We start from the raw sequence: 21,342 nt of genomic DNA, 5'->3' as shown, positions 1-21,342 counted from the left end.
CATACACCATCAGACACACACACACAATCAGACACACACACCATCAGACACACACACCTCAACTCCACTCTCATTCTGTTTCTATATAGAACAAAATTTAGTTACACACACTCACTATAAATTATTTTATTTTACATTTATTCATTTTGTAATTTTATATTATTTTATGTATTTATTTTGTGTGTGTGTGTGTGTGTATGTATGTATATATATATATACACACATATATATACACACACACACACATTTTTCATTTACTTAATCTTAATTATAATATCTTACAAGGCAGCGCTTCAGAGGGTTTAACAGCAGAAATCTTGTTAAAGCATTTACATGAATTATTAAGAAAACAAATATTAAAATAAACAGTATTATTTTTGCATCACTGAGATAAAAATATATATTTTCAATAAGTTTTCTTTTTTATTTTAATTTAGTTAAATTTTTTAACTATATTTATTTGTTAAATATATATTTTCAATTTAGTTATTTTTTATTATAATGTGGTTTAAGTTTTATTAACTTTGTTAAGAAATTAAAAATGTAACAATACACACACATTAATTTATAAATAAACTCTTAGTTATTTTAGTACATTGTTTAACTGAATTAATGTTTGCTGAACGTTTTAGTTATAAATAATTTATTTTATTTCAGCTCATGTTTATTTTATAGCTGACAAACTACTTCCTCTCCAGCCTCATGAAACAGGAAGCAGTTGCAGGTTTCATCCTGCACTCAAAGAAAAGCCTCAATACAGCACAGATAAATCACAGGAGGAATTAAAGACAAGATGTGCCTCTTAATGGCTCTCTTAAACATGACGGGCGAGTGTCTCGTGAGACGAGTCAAACACACAACAGAGAAGAGAAAACACCCCGCAGGATCAGAGCTGATGAACGCCACTGTGAGAATAAGATTAATGTTTGAGAAATGAGAAATAATGGTGTGATCTCAACATCTCTGATGCATCTACACGTCATGAAGGAATAAAACATCTGCAAACAAAACCCAGTGTAACATGCAAATATAATACACTACAGTTAAAATACATAACAGAGACAAAAGCAAACACACAGAACAATGAAAACATTTTTTTAAATAAGTAAACTAAAATAAAATAATACATAAAAATGCTTATCTTAAAAAAAAAAACTGAACAAAAATAAAATAAAATATAATTGAATAAAAAGTAATATCAATTATTTAAAATAAATATAGAAAAACTATTTAAGTTGAAAAGAGATAAGTAAAATAAACAAAAAGAAAATAAAAAAATGATTATAAAAATGAAATAAAAGTCTTAACCCAACACACATAAAATAAAAAATTAAAGTAAACAAATAAATAAAAAGTCAAACAAAATACAAAAAATTTAAAAAAGTAAAAAATAATCCAACAAAAATAAAATAAACAATGTAACATAAAATATCAAATAAATAAAAAAAATACATATCAAATAAAGTAAAAAGTTATCTAACAAAAATAAACAATGATGTACAAAATGAATGAAATGAGACTAATCTGAGGTGTTCCAGTGTGGGTGTCTCTGGTCCTGTGATGTCTGTGCCAGGCGAAGCCCTCGCTCCCATCGCTCCGCTCCAGCTGTGCCAACATCAGCCCAGAGACGCACACGCAGCACTCAAACGGCCTGTTGTTAATGAGGCTGTGAGAGGAACAGTCTGTGGCTGTTCTTCACTCTCTCAGTTTTAATTAGGCTCTGATTAAAGGCATGTCGCTCGCCCGCCATGTGTGACGCTCTTTGTTAGTGCTTTTAAACACACACGGCAGGGACAGATGGAGAAAAGAGACGCCTGTCCATCGGACGAGGTCATCAGAGATCATGTGTGTGTATCTGGAGCAAACGCTGAACGAAGAGGAGTATTGTGCTGGAGAGATTAACTCATCGTTACCCAACTCTTCCTGATCAACTACAGACGGAGAACAAGAAGAGCTCACAGATCACACACCAAACACAACCAGTTACTATCTATCTATCCATCCATGTTTCCATCCATGTTTCCATCCTTCTATCTATCTATCTATCCACCCACCCACCTATCTTTCCATCCATCCGTATATCCATCCATCCACCTATCTTTTCCTGTCTATCTATCTTTCCATCCATCCAACCCTCCATCCATCTGTCTATCCATCCATCCCTCCATCCGTCCACCTCTTTTCATCCATCCATCTGTCTATCCATCCATCCCTCCATCCACCTCTTTTCATCAATCCATTCACCTCTTTTCATCCATCCATCCATCCACCTCTTTTCATCCATCCATCCATCCCTCCATCCATCTCTTTTCATCCATCCATCCACCTCTTTTCATCCATCCATCCATCTATCCATCAACCTCTTTTCATCCATCCATCCATCCATCCATCCACCTCTTTTCATCCATCCATCCATCTATCCATCAACCTCTTTTCATCCATCCATCCATCCATCCACCTCTTTTCATCCATCCATCCATCCACCTCTTTTCATCCATCCATCTATCCATCAACCTCTTTTCATCCATCCATCCATCCACCTCTTTTCATCCATCCATCCATCTATCCATCCATCTCTTCATCCATTCATCCATCCATCCATCCACCTCTTTTCATCCATCCATCCATCCATCCATCCATCCACCTTTTCATCCATCCCTCCATCCATCCACCTCGTTTCATCCATCCATCCATCCATCCACCTCTTTTCCTCCATCCATCCATCCACCTCTTTTCATCCATCCATCCCTCCATCCATCCACCTCTTTTCCTCCATCCATCCATCCACCTCTTTTCATCCATCCATCCCTCCATCCATCCACCTCTTTTCATCCCTCCATCCATCCACCTCTTTTCCTCCATCCATCCATCCACCTCTTTTCCTCCATCCATCCATCCACCTCTTTTCATCCATCCATCCATCCACCTCTTTTCATCCATCAATCCATCCATCCACCTCTTTTCATCCATCCACCTCTTTTCATCCATCCATCCATCCATCCACCTCTTTTCATCCATCCATCCATCTATCCATCCACCTCTTTTCATCCATCCATCCATCTATCCATCCACCTCTTTTCATCCATCCATCTATCCATCCACCTCTTTTCATCCATCAATCCATCCATCCACCTCTTTTCATCCATCCACCTCTTTTCATCCATCAATCCATCCATCCACCTCTTTTCATCCCTCCCTCCATCCACCTCTTTTCATCCATCCATCCATCTATCCATCCACCTCTTTTCATCCATCCATCTATCCATCCACCTCTTTTCATCCATCAATCCATCCATCCACCTCTTTTCATCCATCCACCTCTTTTCATCCCTCCCTCCCTCCATCCACCTCTTTTCATCCATCCATCCATCCACCTCTTTTCATCCATCCATCCATCCACCTCTTTTCATCCATCCTTCCATCCATCCACCTCTTTTCATCCATCCTTCCAGTGATTGTGATATATTCTCCTCTGTAGTGTATTTCCAGATCAGTTTATACTCTCTCGTTCAGTCATCAGGCTAGATCTGATCCCAGTATTAGGTGAGTGAGTGTATAGTGTGTGCTGCGCTGAGTGGCGTTCCCATCTGACACTGTTGGATGGAGATCAGATGTGTGTAAACACGCAGATGTGTTTGCCTGTGTGTGAAGATACACTTGTGCGTGTGTGTGTTTTCATGGTTGGTTTGACAGCGGCCGTCAGGATCTCTCTATCTGTCCCATGAAACACAGGACCACTGACTAATGGATGGATGTGTCCCAAAATTAATTAGCCTGACTAATGTAGTGTGTACTTAATGCCACTGCCACTTTTGATTTATGATGGGCCAAATGCACAAACACTGTATGAAATGGAGCTTTGTTGTGTAAGAATGAATTAACACACACACACACACACAGACACACACACACACACACACAGATACAAGATGCAAAGAATTGTCTTTATCATCTTTACCTAAGAACCCACCTAGAACACACTAGTAGCAGGATAAAAATTTAATGTAACATAACGTAACACAAAACAATGTAACATAACAAAACATACCGTAATGTAACATAAAACTGAACGAAATGTAACATAACAAAACATAACAATGTAACATAACATAACGCAACATAACGTAACAAAACATAAGTTAACATTAAAAACAACAATGTAACAACATAAAACGTAACAAATGTAACAACAGAAAACATAACGTGACGTAATATAACACAAATCAACTTAAAAGCTTAAAACATAAAACAAAACAACATAACGTAACAATGTCACAACAATGAAAAAAAACGAAACACAACGTAACATAACAATATATAACAGAACAGCACACTCACACACATACACAAAGAGCTTTTTCTCTATTTCCATGTAAATACAAACTGACGCTGGCGTGAGGCCATGAAATAGAAAGCTCTTCAAATGTTGAAAAATGAAAGTTTTATGAGCCTCATTAATGAGCAGTTTACATCAGTCATGTACAAGCAGGCCTCGCTGCGGCCCCACCTTTAATTTCATGCTGCTCAGCTCTCAGAAGGACAGAGGACAAAAGAATGAGAGATTGATGTTTACATGTGCCGCCCCGCGCTGCAGAAAGGGGGCGTCAGAGCGAGCGCGTCCTCCCATCAACCAGCCAATACACTCTAATTAAACACATCACGAGTTATGTCACGAGCTCCGTAGATCACGTCAGTAATTAACCCCCGCTGTCGGCCCCCATCAATCCTGAGACTGGAACGGCCGCCATATTCCCACAAATTACATTTACATTCTATTAAGTTTAATTAGGAGGGATTTTAAATAAACTGGAGTCCAGGCACACGGCCGAGCCGCGGTCACCACACAAACTGAGCTCCCATCACATCCCAGCATGCACCTCTGTGCCACAGCGGGGTCAAAGGGAATCAGGTGGTCACATGTGACACGGGTTTGATCATATTCTCATACTTTCATTTACTCTGATATTAAAATATGAATCCTGAGACTCTTGAACCTTCGTCTAAACCTTTATGTAATATGTTTTTAAATATAAAATAGCTTTGAACAAGTGAAATAATCGGAGTCAGTGCACTCAGAAGTCTGAATATATTATTCAGCGTTACTGCTACTTATATTTAGACATTTTCATGATTAAATATGGTGCACACTTAAATAAACTAGTGTGAGTTAGTGTGCACTGGTGTAAATCAATCTCTAGTAAAACTGCAGAGAGAAATCAATACAGCCGCGCAATCTGAGTCGAGCTCGGACCCAACACTAATTGTGTGGCTGACGTTAATTATCATTAAAGTGTTGAACTAGTTCCTAGTCCACACACACACACACACACACACACACACACACACACACACACACACACACACACACACACACACTTCAGCATCTCAATGATTCTCTTGCAGATAATGAAATGTACTGTAGTGTTTCCATCGAGAGCAGCATATAGACTGAAAGTGTAAAATAATGTCCCATAAAATTTATAATTGTATACATTTTTTCTAACATGTTTGTGTTTAATCTTTCACTTGGATGTTGCAAAAAAAAAAAAAAAAAAAAAAAAAAAGTGCGGAAAACTACTTAATATCACAAATATAATGATTTTAAGTTCCCGGTTAGACTTTAAATTCAGCTTCATATGTATTTACACAGTGTTATAAATCAAGATGTGCCTTCTGTAATATTCCACACATCCAATAAACGTCGAGGCTTGTTTATGTCGACTCATACAAGCCATGACCCTGATGGATGCACAGGCCGAACAAACTGCTGCTCAAGGGATTGTGGGTAATATTAGGCCAACCCTGTGCACAGACACACACTAATCAAACCATCTGAAATGCTGTATGATTTGTGGCTTTTTATTTTACAGCTCAAGCAGCAATTCAACCAGCCTCCTTCCTGCAACACACAGGACCTGAGTGAGAACAATGAGCTGGTTTACGGCCCTCCTCAGGGCCCCAGCTGTGTTTGCAGAGCAGCATTGTTCTGTGAGGAGGCTTTTCGGACACTCATTGTGTGCTAATGATGCCTTTAGACACTAGTGAGGGCCCTTCAGACACACACGACGCAATAAAAGCTTAACGTTTAGACACCTCACTGAGCTAGTGTCTCAATGCTGGGACTTGCATCAGTAAAGGTGGTGTTCATTTAATATTTCATCCGGTTTATTCATCATTCTGGTACTGTTTAATTTGCTTATGAAATAAAAAATACTTTTAATGAAATGTAGTATTTAAAAACTGACCTCGATGACCAGCTTGGAGTCCAGCCTGAAGTTGAAGTCTCCGAAGATGAAGTAGGGCAGCCGCTCGAAGCGCTGATCCGTGATCCTGCCGAGAGATTGAGACACACTCGGTCACTAGTGAGCATCAGTGCAGGAGCCCCACCTAGTGGACGAGTGCGTGACGGGTGATTGACAGCTGGCCCGATGATGTCACTCCTCCACTGGTGAGGGTTCGTGAGTGTTTTATCTTCATGAAGTGTGGAGCTCAAGACTCACGCACATGCAGGTCTCAGCAACCTCTTAAACCAGGGATAATTAACTCCCCAGAGCAAATAATTTACTTGAGCGAGTGATGAAGAATTAGTCTGAGCTGGACGAGCGTGCACGTGTGTGTGTGTGTGTGTGTGTGTGTGTGTGTGTGGATTAATGGAAGGAGGATGCTGGGCCGGCTAATCGTTGGGATAAATCTCAGCTCACTCCTAACACCTAATAACAATGTATTTATGGCCCTGTAAAAGAGAAGCCTCTCCGCGCTCATAAAACACACACTTTTACATCTCTGACGCTTCACTGGCTCTCAAACTCGACTCGCCGTGAGCTCAAACCCACTGCTGACCGATCTGAGACACATACACTAATGACATCAACAGATCTGATGCCTTCGGTTCCTGCATCCTACAGCATTGAATTGTATATTATTTTACTAAATTAAATCGATACAATAGCTATTTATTAACTTTTAACTCCTTTTTGAGGGCAGACTTAATTTTGGACTCTTGAGATTTGTGCAGGTTGTTGCTGAATTCGAAAAAGTAAAAAAAAAAAAAAAAAAAAGTGAAACTTAAAATTAGTTTACGTTTCTGAAAAATGCACAAACATTAAAAAAAAATGTTTTGAATGAAATACATATTTTCTAAAATATGTTGTATGCTAAAAATCAAATTCATAAATCAAAATCCAAGTTGTGTTCCGAATTTGAGGTTGATATAAAAAAAAAGTCAGATTTTTTTTGGCTGCAGTTCCAAACTCTTCCACTAGATGGAATTCACTTCCCCTTCGCTTCCACTGCAATAATTTGTGAACATGAACAGCACAAGTGTGACTATTTTTTAAAAACCTTTCAAATAATGTCCAACATTACTATGATGAATTATGATTAAATGTAAACATTTTCACTCAAAAATTACTGAAGAGCACCAAACGGTTAAAAAATCAATAGCTCAGACAGAGAGAGAGACACACAGCACTGTGCATAAAGTGAGTGTGACATAAGAGCATCTCTCTCTCTCTGTGTGTGTGTGTGTGTGTGTGTGTGTGTGGGCGAGCGAGGGCAGCGCGTCTCTCTCTCGCTCTCTCTCTCTCTGTGTGGGTGAGCGAGGCAGCTTTATCTCAGTACTAGTGTCTAATGCGCTGGCTGTGGGGTTTTGTCCTCAGCCCCGAGTCATGAGCAGCGGGTCAGAAGGTAACGCTCTGTTTAAACGCTTGTTTCCTAAAGCTCTCGTGACGCGCCGGGCCCTAACTTCTAGCCCGACCCCTGGGGGCCCAAGTCACGGAGTAAACACAGTGAACTGTGTCAGTAACTAAGTCAGTAGCGAAATGTACATATTTAAAAAATATATTATTTATTTGTATTTATTATTTTTTATAATACTTTTATGAATGTAAATAAATATGTACATTTACTTTTTTATTTCCATTTAAATATTTTTATTTTATTTTGTAAACATTATAAACAAATAAGATATATTTCATGCCTGTAGTGAAAAGTAGCAAATTGAAATATTAATATAAATGTATATTTGCATTTATAAAATATTTATTTGTATTCTAATATTTATATACTTGTATAAATAAATGTATTTGCATTTATATATAATTTTTAAATGTAACATTTTTAATTTAGTAAAACTATATATATATATTATATATATATAACATTTATTATTATTTTTTTAATATATTATTTCTTTTTATTATTAAAATTTTATAAATATTGTCTAGTGAAATGTATATTTTAAAAAATATTTGTATTTTTATATACATTTATTAATTATTTTTATTTTATTTACTGTATTACATTTTTTATTTTGTAAATTACTGATAAAAAAAAAAAAAAAAAAAAAAAGCATAAATGTGAGACTTCCCAGTGTTTTAGTGCGTCCTAAAGCTCTAGTAATGCAGGTGTAAACTGCGCTGTGTTTGTGTGCTGCTGGCTCTGCATCACACTAAAGCAGCGGAGGAGAATCCAGGGAATGTGTTCACTGACGGCAGGCTCAATGGACCACCGGAGGCCTCGGGAATGACCTCTGACCTTCAGAGGTGACCACCCTCTGACTGCATTCCCTCGGAGCGGTCAGGTGTGTGTGTGGTCACTGAGGGGTTATGGGTTATGCTGTAATCACTTTCACTCAAACACAGTTTTTGTGCTTGTTTTTGTACGCAGTGTAACTTAAAATTATGCAGCGTATATAAACATTTATATATGAAAGTAAAGCACTTAATAAATAAAATATTATTTATCTTATAATTTTACAAATAAAATAAAAAATAATAATTAAGTTAATATTTATATAAATATAAAAAGACAAGGGTATAACAGGTATCACAAAGAGAAGAGAGACTTTTCAGGACATTACCCCGTGTCCCCACTTTTCTAAATGCTTAATAAACCTATGGGATGTCCCCACTTTTCATAAAAACAAACCTGTTTGTGAGTGTGTGTGTGTGTGAGAGAGAGAGAGAGGTGTATGAGTGTAGGGTGTGAAGGGGCCTGGCTGACTGATTAACCTTTGACCTCTGGGCCTCCCAGGGTGAGAAGGCAGCTAACAAAGTCAATGCTGATCGACACTAATACCTCCATTCAGCAGCGGCGCACTAACACACATCAGCAGCCACAAAAACAGCTCCGATCCCTCCCACACCCCCCCAACACAGGACACACACACACACACACCCCAACACTGACTTCAACACCCCGCACAGCCACACACACATTCAGATACATTATATACACTTTATATAGTGAAATAAACTCAGTAAACGTATTTGCTAAAAATATATATAAAAGTCTGTGTAGATAATAATGTAGGCAATAAATAAATAAATAAATAAATAATCCTACAACTTTTATTGTATAAAAAATGATGGGTGTGTGGGGGATTTAGTGATTTTAACTTTTTTTTTTAATTATATTCTGAATTATATTTTTTGTGAAATAAATAAACAGTAAATTCTTAAAAATTAATTAAAAAAAACGTCTATTAAAAATAGTAATGTCGTAGTAAAGTCTAATAAATTAATAATTTAAACATGATAAAGTGTATAAAATAAAAACAATCGTGACTACATCACTAAATGATTTGGGAACTGCATGTCTGTCAGCCACTGGTTTCTAGATATCAGTATCAGTATCAGTCGTTTAAACTTATTCTGTGTTTCGTTGTTAAAAACATTACACTTCATTCTCTCTCTGTGTGTGTGTGTGTGTGTGTGTGTGTGTGTCTCTCGCTCGCCCTCTTTCTCTTTCAGCCTGTTGTTCTGGGAAAAGCCAAAAGGGAAACATTTATCCGGGCGCCTCTTTGAGTCTCCTGACAGTTGACTGATGACCATCCGTAAAGTCACAAAGAATAGTTGTGTGGCGGCCAGAGCGGCCCGGCGCTTCCCCCTGGGAAACTAATTGCCCTGAATTGTTAACGCCGACATTATTTTTCTGCCAATCACGGCTTTTCAATGGGCCAAAAATGAGCGTGAAACAAGCCTTTTGACTGAACAGAAAAGTTAAATGTCTCCAATGTTGATCAAATTAACTTCAGCAGCCTGACAATGGACTATATTGGTGTGAAAATAAAAGCGGGGCACAATGGGGCTCTTTTAGGCCAGATTTCACAGTTGTGATGTAAAACCGCTCCGGACTGAACCTGAGCACATCTTCTGAATGGAAGAACATATCTGTGCACACAAAAGACTGAGGAACTGATCGTGTCGCGCTCTTTCAGGATCCTTCCCAGGAGGCTCTGAGAGATACTGAGTTCATCTGATGGGCGAGACGCATTCGGGGCGTCTCCATACATAAACATTAATTACAAATGCATCGTTTCTAGTAAGCGAGCGAAACTTGCCACATGCTTTCAGACCCCCTAAACACACATCATTCATTTTTTACAGATTTTTCACAATCATGTCTTAAGAGATTAAAGAGGTTTCGTGCTCGGGTCATTTTTGACCCGTGGTTTGTATGGAGTCATATTAGGTGTCAAAAATACCTTTTTAATTTTTTTTTATGATATATTAAGTTAAATAAGTGTCCAAATCATCTTTAAAAAGTACTTCGCAAGTTTCCTGTATCTCATACACTTTCAGGATTGAATTTTGTTGGTTACTGATGAACCAATGCAGAATCTTCTTCATCTGAGAGTGAAAACCTATGCAAGCAAGATTAATTGAGTAATACTGATGTTGTTTTGTGAGAAAACAATATGTAAGTTTTATAAATTTGGACTGTTTTTGAGCAGGCATGAGTCATGAATTCAAAGGAATTTAATAAAACCCCATTCATTCCAATGGGGTTAAAAAACATAATTCTCAGGTTGTGTGTTTTTATAAATTTTCATATGGCGAAAGATTCAAATTAAATTTCTCATTAATATTGAAAAAAATATATGTAAATTTTGCATGATAGTTTTTTGGGTGTAGTCCAACGTGTAATTCGAAATTTCAACGAAATTCAAAAAATGTTAATTCATAACTTACTTTTTTCACATTCACATTCAGATATGGTTTTAGTTGAAAAATATGTTTTATAAAATACCGGTTCTTCAGGTCCAGAGATTCAGAATGCATCAGGAGGGTTATAAACGGGACCAGGTCTGAGTGCAGGGGGAGGCTGAAGTTACAGAACGGTGGACAATGGGCCTAAAGTCGGTTCCCAACCGGCTCTAAATGACCGCACTGTTGGAGGTAGCAGCTCCATTCAAAAGGCTGTTGAGCCACATTGTCCTCCTCCATCACAACAGGAGAATAGACTTCACTGGTGGCTGCCAAAAGGTTAGTGGCGCCGCTGAAAAGAGCCCGACATTATTCACTGCTTTGGGGGAAGGTGTTGTTCCCACTGGCCTCAAACGGGCCGCACCGAAACACGCTTCTGCTCCAGCGAGACACAAAACTATTTATTAGATCAACACATTTGGGCTAAAATATTTATACTGAGACTTCAAGCTCATATATCAATAATCTAACAATACATTAAATTATTTTTAAGTTGTTTGGTGATGTTTTCAAGTAATTTTGATGAATTTTATTTTTAAAATACTTTATTAACTTTTTTATGATTTAATTAAAATGTATGTAAATTATTATTAAGAATTATTTAGCTACATTTTCTTAAGAGATTTTAAGTTAATATTTTTCTTATTTAATAATAACTGAATCATTCTTGAACCCATTTGCTCTAAAATATTTCCTTGATATATTAAGTAGATATATGAATAATTTAATAAAACATTTACACGATCACAGTTCTTTGATACATTTTTTAGTGATGTTTATTTCAATTTAATATTTATTTGTTTAAATATATATACACACACACACACACACATATATATAGAATTTTACGATTTAATTTATTGTAAATTTAAATTAAATAATTTTAATATTATTTATTAATAATATTCGATTTAAAGATAACATTTAAATAATTTAATAATGATCATCTTTTTAGTTTTTTTTTTTTAAATTTTAAAAGCACCTTACTTCAGATTACACGCAACACGCAAAGACCGTAATTTAATCAGAGGAAAACAAGTTTATGAGACCTCAATGTAAGCACCCAGAAAGGTCTTTCTAAACGTCCTCCCGGCTGTAAATCAGGTAACTGATGGCCTAATAACCTCCGCTCTGGCGTGATTCATGAGCTCTTGATATGAGCATTTCTTCAGATTGTCTCACCTGTCCAGCACGAAGCTCAGCGCTTTCTGCCTCGTCCCCGAGTACACGGACGGACTCTTCTCCCACGCCACCAGGTTAGACGCGTCGTGGAACAGGTGGATGTTCACCAGGTCAAAGGCACTGAGAGAGAGAACATCCTCAGTGAACGCATGAACCCATCACAAGCTCACCTTCAATGCAATCAAAGTCTCTCTGAACTGAAGCCAAATGCATGAATTTTAATCTCATAAAGACAGAAACAGCTAGAAGAAACACTCTTAAAAGTGTAATATATGAATATGAATGCATTCATAGCACACGACATGCAGCTCATTTATTATAATGAGCACAATAAATCACATGATCATTTCCAGTTGCATGGGTTCACCTGCATTCTACTCTTTAAATGTGTACAGGATGAAAACCACGGACTGAAAACAAAAAGAATGAGTTTATTTCAGTGATCCCCACATGTTTTAATCAGCTGAACACCTTTAATCTAGAATATTAGTCCTCCTGAGATCTCAGATTAATGTTTCATGATTCTCTGATGTTGGATTAATGGTCACATGACATGGAGGCAAGTTTTATTTTAACTGATTTGATTTTCAATTATTTATTTTAATTTAAATGTATTATTTTATATTATTTTTAACATTACTATATTTAAATGTATTTAAAAAAATTAGTATGCATGTAATTTTGATTGCTCAATTGTACATTTTAGTTTTATATAAAAAAAAAAAACATTTTTGTATGTTTTATGAAATTTTGAAATAATTTTGAAAATGTTTCAGAGTTTAGAAAGAGATTAATTATGATTTATTTTTAAAATATTTTATTTAAGTCCATAGAAAAAACAGTTTTATTTGATTTGGTTTTACTTAAAATTAGTTAAAAAATATTTTCTTTTTTTTCCCAATAATTATCATTAAGTATTTATTATTTATTTTATTTTTATTTTATTTTATTTTAATTAGTTTTAACAGTTTTTTTTCCATTCATTTAGAATTTAAAAATCATTTTACAGTTTAATTTTGATTTCTTTAATTTGACATAATTGTATTTTTTCAGTTTTTAATTAAATTACTGTTTATTTTAATTATTAAAAACAGTTAATATTTTGTGTTTTATTTTGCCTTTTCATTATTTTATATTTCTTTCATTTTAAATAATTAATTTCTTATTAAATCAATATGTTATGGTGTTAGAATAGAGCTGCAGGTCTCAGAAGCTGAACGGCTCCCGTTTTCTACATTTAAATCTCTTCTGTTGCAGTAGTTAGTGATTTGTTGGCTGTGCACCTGTCTGAAAGGTTGTTTTTGGGATGTGAGCACACTGGTGTTAGTCCAGACCAAATGTAAACTGTGTCCTCTTCATGCTGTTGTGATGATACGATTATGAAGACAGTTTGTGATGTACAATACAGTCTCTCTGTAAAGCTGGACTCATCTGGTTCAGGTGTTTGAGGACGAGGAGGAGATGAACTCACCAGTCAGCCAGCGCCCATCGGGTTCGGATGAAGCCTTTTCTGGACCATTTACACTGCAGGAAGAGAAAAACCATCAGATCAGAGACATTTCAACTAAATCACATCCCTTCGTCCACTGCATTCCCCTGCAGACAAATACAGTCATGTGATCATTCCACTGGAGAGACAGACAAGATTCTGTGATAATGATCACTTCAGTGCTTTACTTTTCCAGTTTGACCAGACCGAAATCTATAAAATTAAAAATAAATAAATAAATATAAAAATATAAATAAATCTAAACAATAAAATAAATTATACCAAATAACAAAATAAAAAATTTACTATATTTATATGTATATACTGTATGTATGTATGTACTGTATATATGTGTGTTTATATATACAGTATTGTTCAAAATAATAGCAGTACAATGTGACTATCCAGAATAATCAAGGTTTTTCGTATATTTTTTTTATTGCTACGTGGCAAACAAGTTACCAGTAGGTTCAGTAGATTCTGAGAAAACAAATGAGACCCAGCATTCATGATATGCACGCTCTTAAGGCTGTGCAATTGGGCAATTAGTTGAATTAGTTGAAAGGGGTGTGTTCAAAAAAATAGCAGTGTGGCATTCAATCACTGAGGTCATCAATTTTGTGAAGAAACAGGTGTGAATCAGGTGGCCCCTATTTAAGGATGAAGCCAACACTTGTTGAACATGCATTTGAAAGCTGAGGAAAATGGGTCGTTCAAGACATTGTTCAGAAGAACAGCGTACTTTGATTAAAAAGTTGATTAGAGAGGGGAAAACCTATAAAGAGGTGCAAAAAATGATAGGCTGTTCAGCTAAAATGATCTCCAATGCCTTAAAATGGAGAGCAAAACCAGAGAGACGTGGAAAAAAACGGAAGACAACCATCAAAATGGATAGAAGAATAACCAGAATGGCAAAGGCTCAGCCAATGATCACCTCCAGGATGATCAAAGACAGTCTGGAGTTACCTGTAAGTACTGTGACAGTTAGAAGACGTCTGTGTGAAGCTAATCTATTTTCAAGAATCCCCCGCAAAGTCCCTCTGTTAAAAAAAAGGCATGTGCAGAAGAGGTTACAATTTGCCAAAGAACACATCAACTGGCCTAAAGAGAAATGGAGGAACATTTTGTGGACTGATGAGAGTAAAATTGTTCTTTTTGGGTCCAAGGGCCACAGGCAGTTTGTGAGACGACCCCCAAACTCTGAATTCAAGCCACAGTACACAGTGAAGACAGTGAAGCATGGAGGTGCAAGCATCATGATATGGGCATGTTTCTCCTACTATGGTGTTGGGCCTATTTATCGCATACCAGGGATCATGGATCAGTTTGCATATGTTAAAATACTTGAAGAGGTCATGTTGCCCTATGCTGAAGAGGACATGCCCTTGAAATGGTTGTTTCAACAAGACAATGACCCAAAACACACTAGTAAACGGGCAAAGTCTTGGTTCCAAACCAACAAAATTAATGTTATGGAGTGGCCAGCCCAATCTCCAGACCTTAATCCAATTGAGAACTTGTGGGGTGATATCAAAAATGCTGTTTCTGAAGCAAAACCAAGAAATGTGAATGAATTGTGGAATGTTGTTAAAGAATCATGGAGTGGAATAACAGCTGAGAGGTGCCACAAGTTGGTTGACTCCATGCCACACAGATGTCAAGCAGTTTTAAAAAACTGTGGTCATACAACTAAATATTAGTTTAGTGATTCACAGGATTGCTAAATCCCAGAAAAAAAAATGTTTGTACAAAATAGTTTTGAGTTTGTACAGTCAAAGGTAGACACTGCTATTTTTTTGAACACACCCCTTTCAACTAATTGCCCAATTGCACAGCCTTAAGAGCGTGCATATCATGAATGCTGGGTCTCGTTTGTTTTCTGAGAATCTACTGAACCTACTGGTAACTTGTTTGCCACGTAGCAATAAAAAATATACTAAAAACCTTGATTATTCTGGTTAGTCACATTGTACTGCTATTATTTTGAACAATACTGTGCAGTTAAATTAAAAGAAAATAAATAATATTAGTTTTATATGTATAAATATAAAAAATAAATAAACAATTTATTTTAACAAATAATAAAACAATTATTAATAAAAATTATAAGAAATATATAGATATAAAATATGCTAATAACTTTTATCAAAAAAACTAAATATTTAAAAAAAAAACTGAAAAAAATACAACATACAATTAAGCAATAAAATAAAATCATAAAATGTAATTTAACAATAAGAAGTACATTATATATATATATATATATATATATATATATATATATATATATATATATATATATATATATATATATATATATAACCCTCAAGGTTCAATTTTGGGACCAATTTTATTTTCCATTTACATAAATGAACTCGGTGTAGGATTAGAGACTGTAAAAGTTCACTTTTATGCAGATGATACTATCATTTATACAATGGCTTCACAAAAGTGGCAATGGATTCCTTTGAATGCTTAGAATGCTTTTAATGAATAAAAAAAAAACTAAATAAATGATCTTCACACGCTCCAGATTATCACTAAATTATTTTATGATTAAAACTTTTGACGGTACTCTGATTGAGAGAGTCGCATCCTATAAATATCTTGAATTTGGCTGGATAATAAATGTACTTTTAGTTCTCATATTGATATACTTTTAAAGAAATTGAGACCAAGATTGGGTTTTTACTTTCCTTTGAAAAAATGTTTTTCCTTTGTTGCTCGAAAACGATTCATGCAAAGTACCTTTTTGCCAGTATTGGACTATGATGATATAATATAAATGCATGCGCCCCTAAATACTTCATACTGATAGTACTAAATACTGATTCAAGTGTGCGTACACATCACTGTAATTTATATGAGTTGACAAGTGGACTTCACTGAGCTTGAGGAGGAAACATCATGTTGAGACGACCGTGCTCTGGAGAATCTGAACCATCGGATCACACGACTCTCAGCGTTATTAAATAAGAGACATGTCCTGATTAGCATTTCACAGAGAGAGAAATAAATAAGCTCTCTGAGATCTCTAATGGGGAGATAACTGCAGCGATGAATAAACTAATTACCGGCCCGGTCACTTCATTACAGACGGACTCATGAAAAGGCAAATGAAAAGCCTGAGAGCGATTCGAGCTCCTCACTTCTTTCAGCCGGCATTAGGACAAGATTAACTGGATCAGATTCAATTACATTTGCATACTTGAATTAATCTGAAGTCGAGCGGATGATGTCAAGAACAGAAAATCATCTCCGTATCTTACAGCACATAAACTATTCCTTTAAATATGGACTGAAAACAGGGCAGACAGTCACTGCAATAAAATAAGATTCAATGAGACAATAAAAAAATAAGAAGACATATTGCAATTAAAAAAAATACTAATAGGCAAAAAAAAAACTATTACTTTGGTAACTGCAATTAGATTAAATTAGATTAAGAAATACTAATAAAAATAAATACAATAAAATAAAAATAAAATAAAATAACATAAATAAAACTATTACTTGGGTCACTACAATAAGATTAAATTGAATAAAAAAATTAAAATAAAATAAAATGACCTATTCCTTAAAATAGGCAGACAAAACTAAACAAAACTAAAGTAAAGTAAAATAAAACAATAAAAAAGGAACTTCTACTTGAGTCACTGCAATAAAATAAGATTAAATTAGACTAATAAAATTAATATAATAAATTATACTATAAAATAATAACAATAATATACATTTTAATAAATAAACGAAACAAAATAAAAATAAATATATTAAAATTTTGATTTAATAAATATTATAATACATTTTAAGCATGGACAGAAAACACGTAATATCTGCAGTCACTGGACGGGTCACTGCAATAAAATGAAACTGGACAAAATAAGAGATAAAAGAGCAGGAAGTGAACTTTTCCTGTAAATGTGAAGCTGCAGCGATGCGATCGGGTCACAATCACATCTACACTACACCCTTCATCACGGGTCACACCCCACACAGATCGAGTGAAGCTGCTCGCACACACACACACACACACACACACACACAGAGAGAGACACACACACACTTACAGAGAGAGACACACACACACACAAACACACACACACACAGAGAGGCCTGAGGCCTGTTCATAACTCAAATGTTCAAAATGAGATCTGAGCTCACTTTAAATCCAGCGACTGTAAATCAACTTAACGAGTGTAAATATTGAGTTTAGCGAGTACTTCCTGTCACTGTTCTGAAATCAAATACACTGCAAAACACACAAAAACCTTCATGAGGACTGAAGGCCTGCAGATGTGCATCACACACATAAAGCATCAGATTAAAGGACAGCATCATGTCAGAATCCATCAGCTCGACCTTTCACAAGCAGCATCTGTTGTTCTGTGCGCTTCGCTCTTATTCAGCGTTTCAATTAATATTGTGCCACTGACTGGAGCAGCACTTAAAGCCATAACTCACGGACGGGACGGTGTGCCCTCGAGAGGAGACGGGTCACACGCTCATCACACAAACCAGTGAAGATCAGGCTTCTGTGGAGTCAAGGGTACAAACACACACCACACACCATCCATCAGAGCTGGCTCCTCTCTGATTGGCTGCTGGGGAAACCGCCGGCTGTCAATCAAACAGGGAGCGCAGGTGATGTCATAGAGATGTCTAGAATATCTCTGCTCTTAAAACAGCAAAAAAAAAAAAAAAAAAATCAATTTTTTTGTTGTCTTGTTTTAAATTAAATTAAAATTAAATCCATTGCAAATGTCAAAAACACCCTGGAAGATTTTATATATATATATATTATTTTTATTTTTTTTTGCAGTGCATGCAACATTTAATGCACAGAAAAAAAAGAAAAAAAAAAAATATATATATATATATATATAAATTAAAAATTTAATCATTATATTATTGCAGTGACTTCTCTATTTTTCCCATCTTGATTTAATGACATTTAGACATTTGCACTGGAAAATGAAAAAAAAACTATTTATTTATTTTTTTGCAAAATGTTATGCATTAAATTTTTTTCTTATACATATAAAATAATTTGTACTTTTTTTTACCATTTTATTTTATAATTGTGTATTTCATTGTATTTTATTGCAGTGACAAATCCACTGGCTGCAGATAATAATTTGTATTATTATAAAAAAAAATTTGTAATCTTTGTTTTGCATCTCAAGACTCTGAGTGCAAGGCCTTTCTTTGTTTGAGGAGTTCTTCAGAAACCCTTGCTGCTGGATGCACAGATCAAACGTTGCGAGCGCGTCTCATGTGATAGCAGGTTCTGTGATTTCCCCAAACATCAGAGCGAGCGCTCCGCAGAGCAGTGCCAAGCGTCCGAACCGAGCAGCCGCCGTTAATAGGATTCCTGTAGCGAGGCAGATGGATGGCGAATCCGGCCGGTTTCATCTACTAAAAGACGGCATAAATCACGGGATGAAGCCGAGGTTATCGCCAGCCTCACCAGAAACCTGCATTAAAGCATTAGTGAAATTAATTCATCTTTCATAAGAGGCTGGATCTACGATAACAAGCCGTTCCTCACTCCTGAGAAAGCCCTTGATAGACGACACAAATCTGCTGCTTTAAACGGCCCCACATTACGATTCGGGAGCGCGTAAATCAATGCATCAGAACTCTTCTGCCTGGGTCTCCTCTCTTCTGTAGCGTCATTGTTTCCTCATCAGGAGGAAGCGTGCCTCTCTCACGCTTGTGCTGATATTTACAGGAGGATCCAGATGAGACGCTCTTTATTACTCCATCAGCTCTACAGGACACAGATAAATCACTCTAACATGCTCCACACACAGCTAGAACATGCACACTTACACACTTCATTCAGCTCACAATCAATCAGCAGAGTGAAAACATGCAGGAAACCACAAAACTAATGCTGTGCTTTAAAAGTATAAGAATCAGCACTCAGAAGGGCTGTAGAAAACACTTCATTGCCTAAATGTGATTGAACAACAGAAAATGTGTGCAGAAGTTCTGTGCAAAGATACGGAATACTCCAATATTACATGAATGTGTGTGTTTTTCTAGCATCTTTAAAGCCAATATAATGCAGATATGTACATAGAAATACAGCTTAGTATTTAATTTAGTGTTTCTGCAATAATTATGACAAAGCTGCTTGTTTAGTTTCTCTGAGAGAAACTGTGAGTGTCACTATATTAATGAACCTCATGTCGGTAAATAAAACCAGTTATTATTGTGGAAATAATACATTGAAATAGATCTCAATTACAGGTTTCGGATAATATTATCATTTATTTTTACAAATATTTTTTTTTTATTGTTTTTATTTTAAATTAAATTATTTATTGGAAAATTATTTCTACTCATTTTTAAATAAATTATTATTTTAAAAAATATATATTCATTAAAATAAGTTATTATTATTTTTTTTTTTTTGCTATTTTTAAATAAGTAATAATAAAAAAAAGTTTTTATTTTATAAAGTACATTTAATTTTATTCTACTCCATTAATGTATTTTTCAAACAAATTCTTTATTTGTAAGTTCAGCAGGGATGCCATATTCAGGGCTGTAATGATTTAAGACTGAACCACTGATAAACTCTGGACATCAGGGAGATGTTTTCCTCTCAAAACAGAGCTTGATGTGAGAGATGTGACTGAAGCAGACGCACCTCAGGGAAGTAGTCCTGAGGAAACTTCTCTTTCTCCAGCGAGGCTGCGTTTGGAAGAGCGTCCGAACACACCTCCTTCCCGACCACCTTCCTGAACTTCTTGGCTGTGTGAAGGAAAACCAGGAGGAAGAAAACAGCACTGATGAACATGCAGAGCTTCCGAGATGATTATCAGAGTCAGAGCACTCAGGGCAACAGCGCCACCTACTGCTCACACACACACACACACACACACACACACACACACACACTCACTCACACACACTCACTCACACACACTCACTCACACACACTCACTCACACACACTCACTCACACACACTCACTCACACACACTATGTTCTGATGCAAACTGGGATATTGCAGTATTTTACATGAATACATGGGCAAACTTTTATTTTTAATTTTTGTTAAACTATATAAAATCTCGATAGTGTAACATACTTCCCTTGAATCTACTTTTGAGATTTGGTGTAATTTTTATTATTCTGAAGGATGATTCCCATTACAAAACTGTAGTATTTAAGTATAATAATTATAAATATTTGTACATGTACATCAGCATAATTTAAAAGAACATAAAACCAAAAGGAAAAAGAAAAAGAAATGGTTTAAATGCATTCAAATTATTTAAAATAATAATAATATATAAGTAACAAATATTTATATAATTTTTTTTTAACTCTCATGACTATAATGCATCCAGATTCTTTACTTGAATTTATTTTACAGTTTTTGTGCGATTACCACAAAAGTAGTTTTTACTGTAATCGGCATAAATTAATTGCACATAAATAAATAAGCATAAATGAATAAGTTAGTAACATGAAGTTTAAATACTTTATTTTTTAAAGCAAAAATTAAAAGAATTAATGGAAATCACTTGTCGCTTTGGATAAAAGCGTCTGCTAAATGAATAAATGTAAATATAAATGCAAATGTAAAATGTTTTTTTCCTTTAATATCTTGGAGAATTCTGATCTGGCGTGAGATTTGCTCAGGTTTGATGGAGAGCGTGATTAC

General features: G+C 35.5%; 1 protein-coding gene across 3 annotated transcripts in view; it reads right to left on the bottom strand.

The window, feature by feature from the left end:
- The window catches only part of LOC128025831 (inositol polyphosphate-5-phosphatase A), an 86,903-nt gene that overhangs the window by 23,249 nt on the left and 42,312 nt on the right, over positions 1–21,342 (bottom strand). For all 3 annotated transcript variants that reach the window (XM_052612371.1, XM_052612372.1, XM_052612373.1), the window contains exons 6-9: positions 20,321–20,424; positions 13,642–13,694; positions 12,171–12,290; positions 6,246–6,330 (exon numbers count right to left, since the gene is read on the bottom strand). In XM_052612371.1, the coding sequence (XP_052468331.1) occupies positions 6,246–6,330; positions 12,171–12,290; positions 13,642–13,694; positions 20,321–20,424 (362 nt within the window). The remainder of the gene's footprint in view (positions 1–6,245; positions 6,331–12,170; positions 12,291–13,641; positions 13,695–20,320; positions 20,425–21,342) is intronic.

This window comes from Carassius gibelio, chromosome A13 (assembly GCF_023724105.1).
Source record: "Carassius gibelio isolate Cgi1373 ecotype wild population from Czech Republic chromosome A13, carGib1.2-hapl.c, whole genome shotgun sequence".
Classification (NCBI taxonomy): domain Eukaryota; kingdom Metazoa; phylum Chordata; class Actinopteri; order Cypriniformes; family Cyprinidae; genus Carassius; species Carassius gibelio.
The sequence above is the reverse complement of the archived record's forward strand: the minus strand, read 5'-3'. Positions and strand labels throughout refer to the sequence as shown.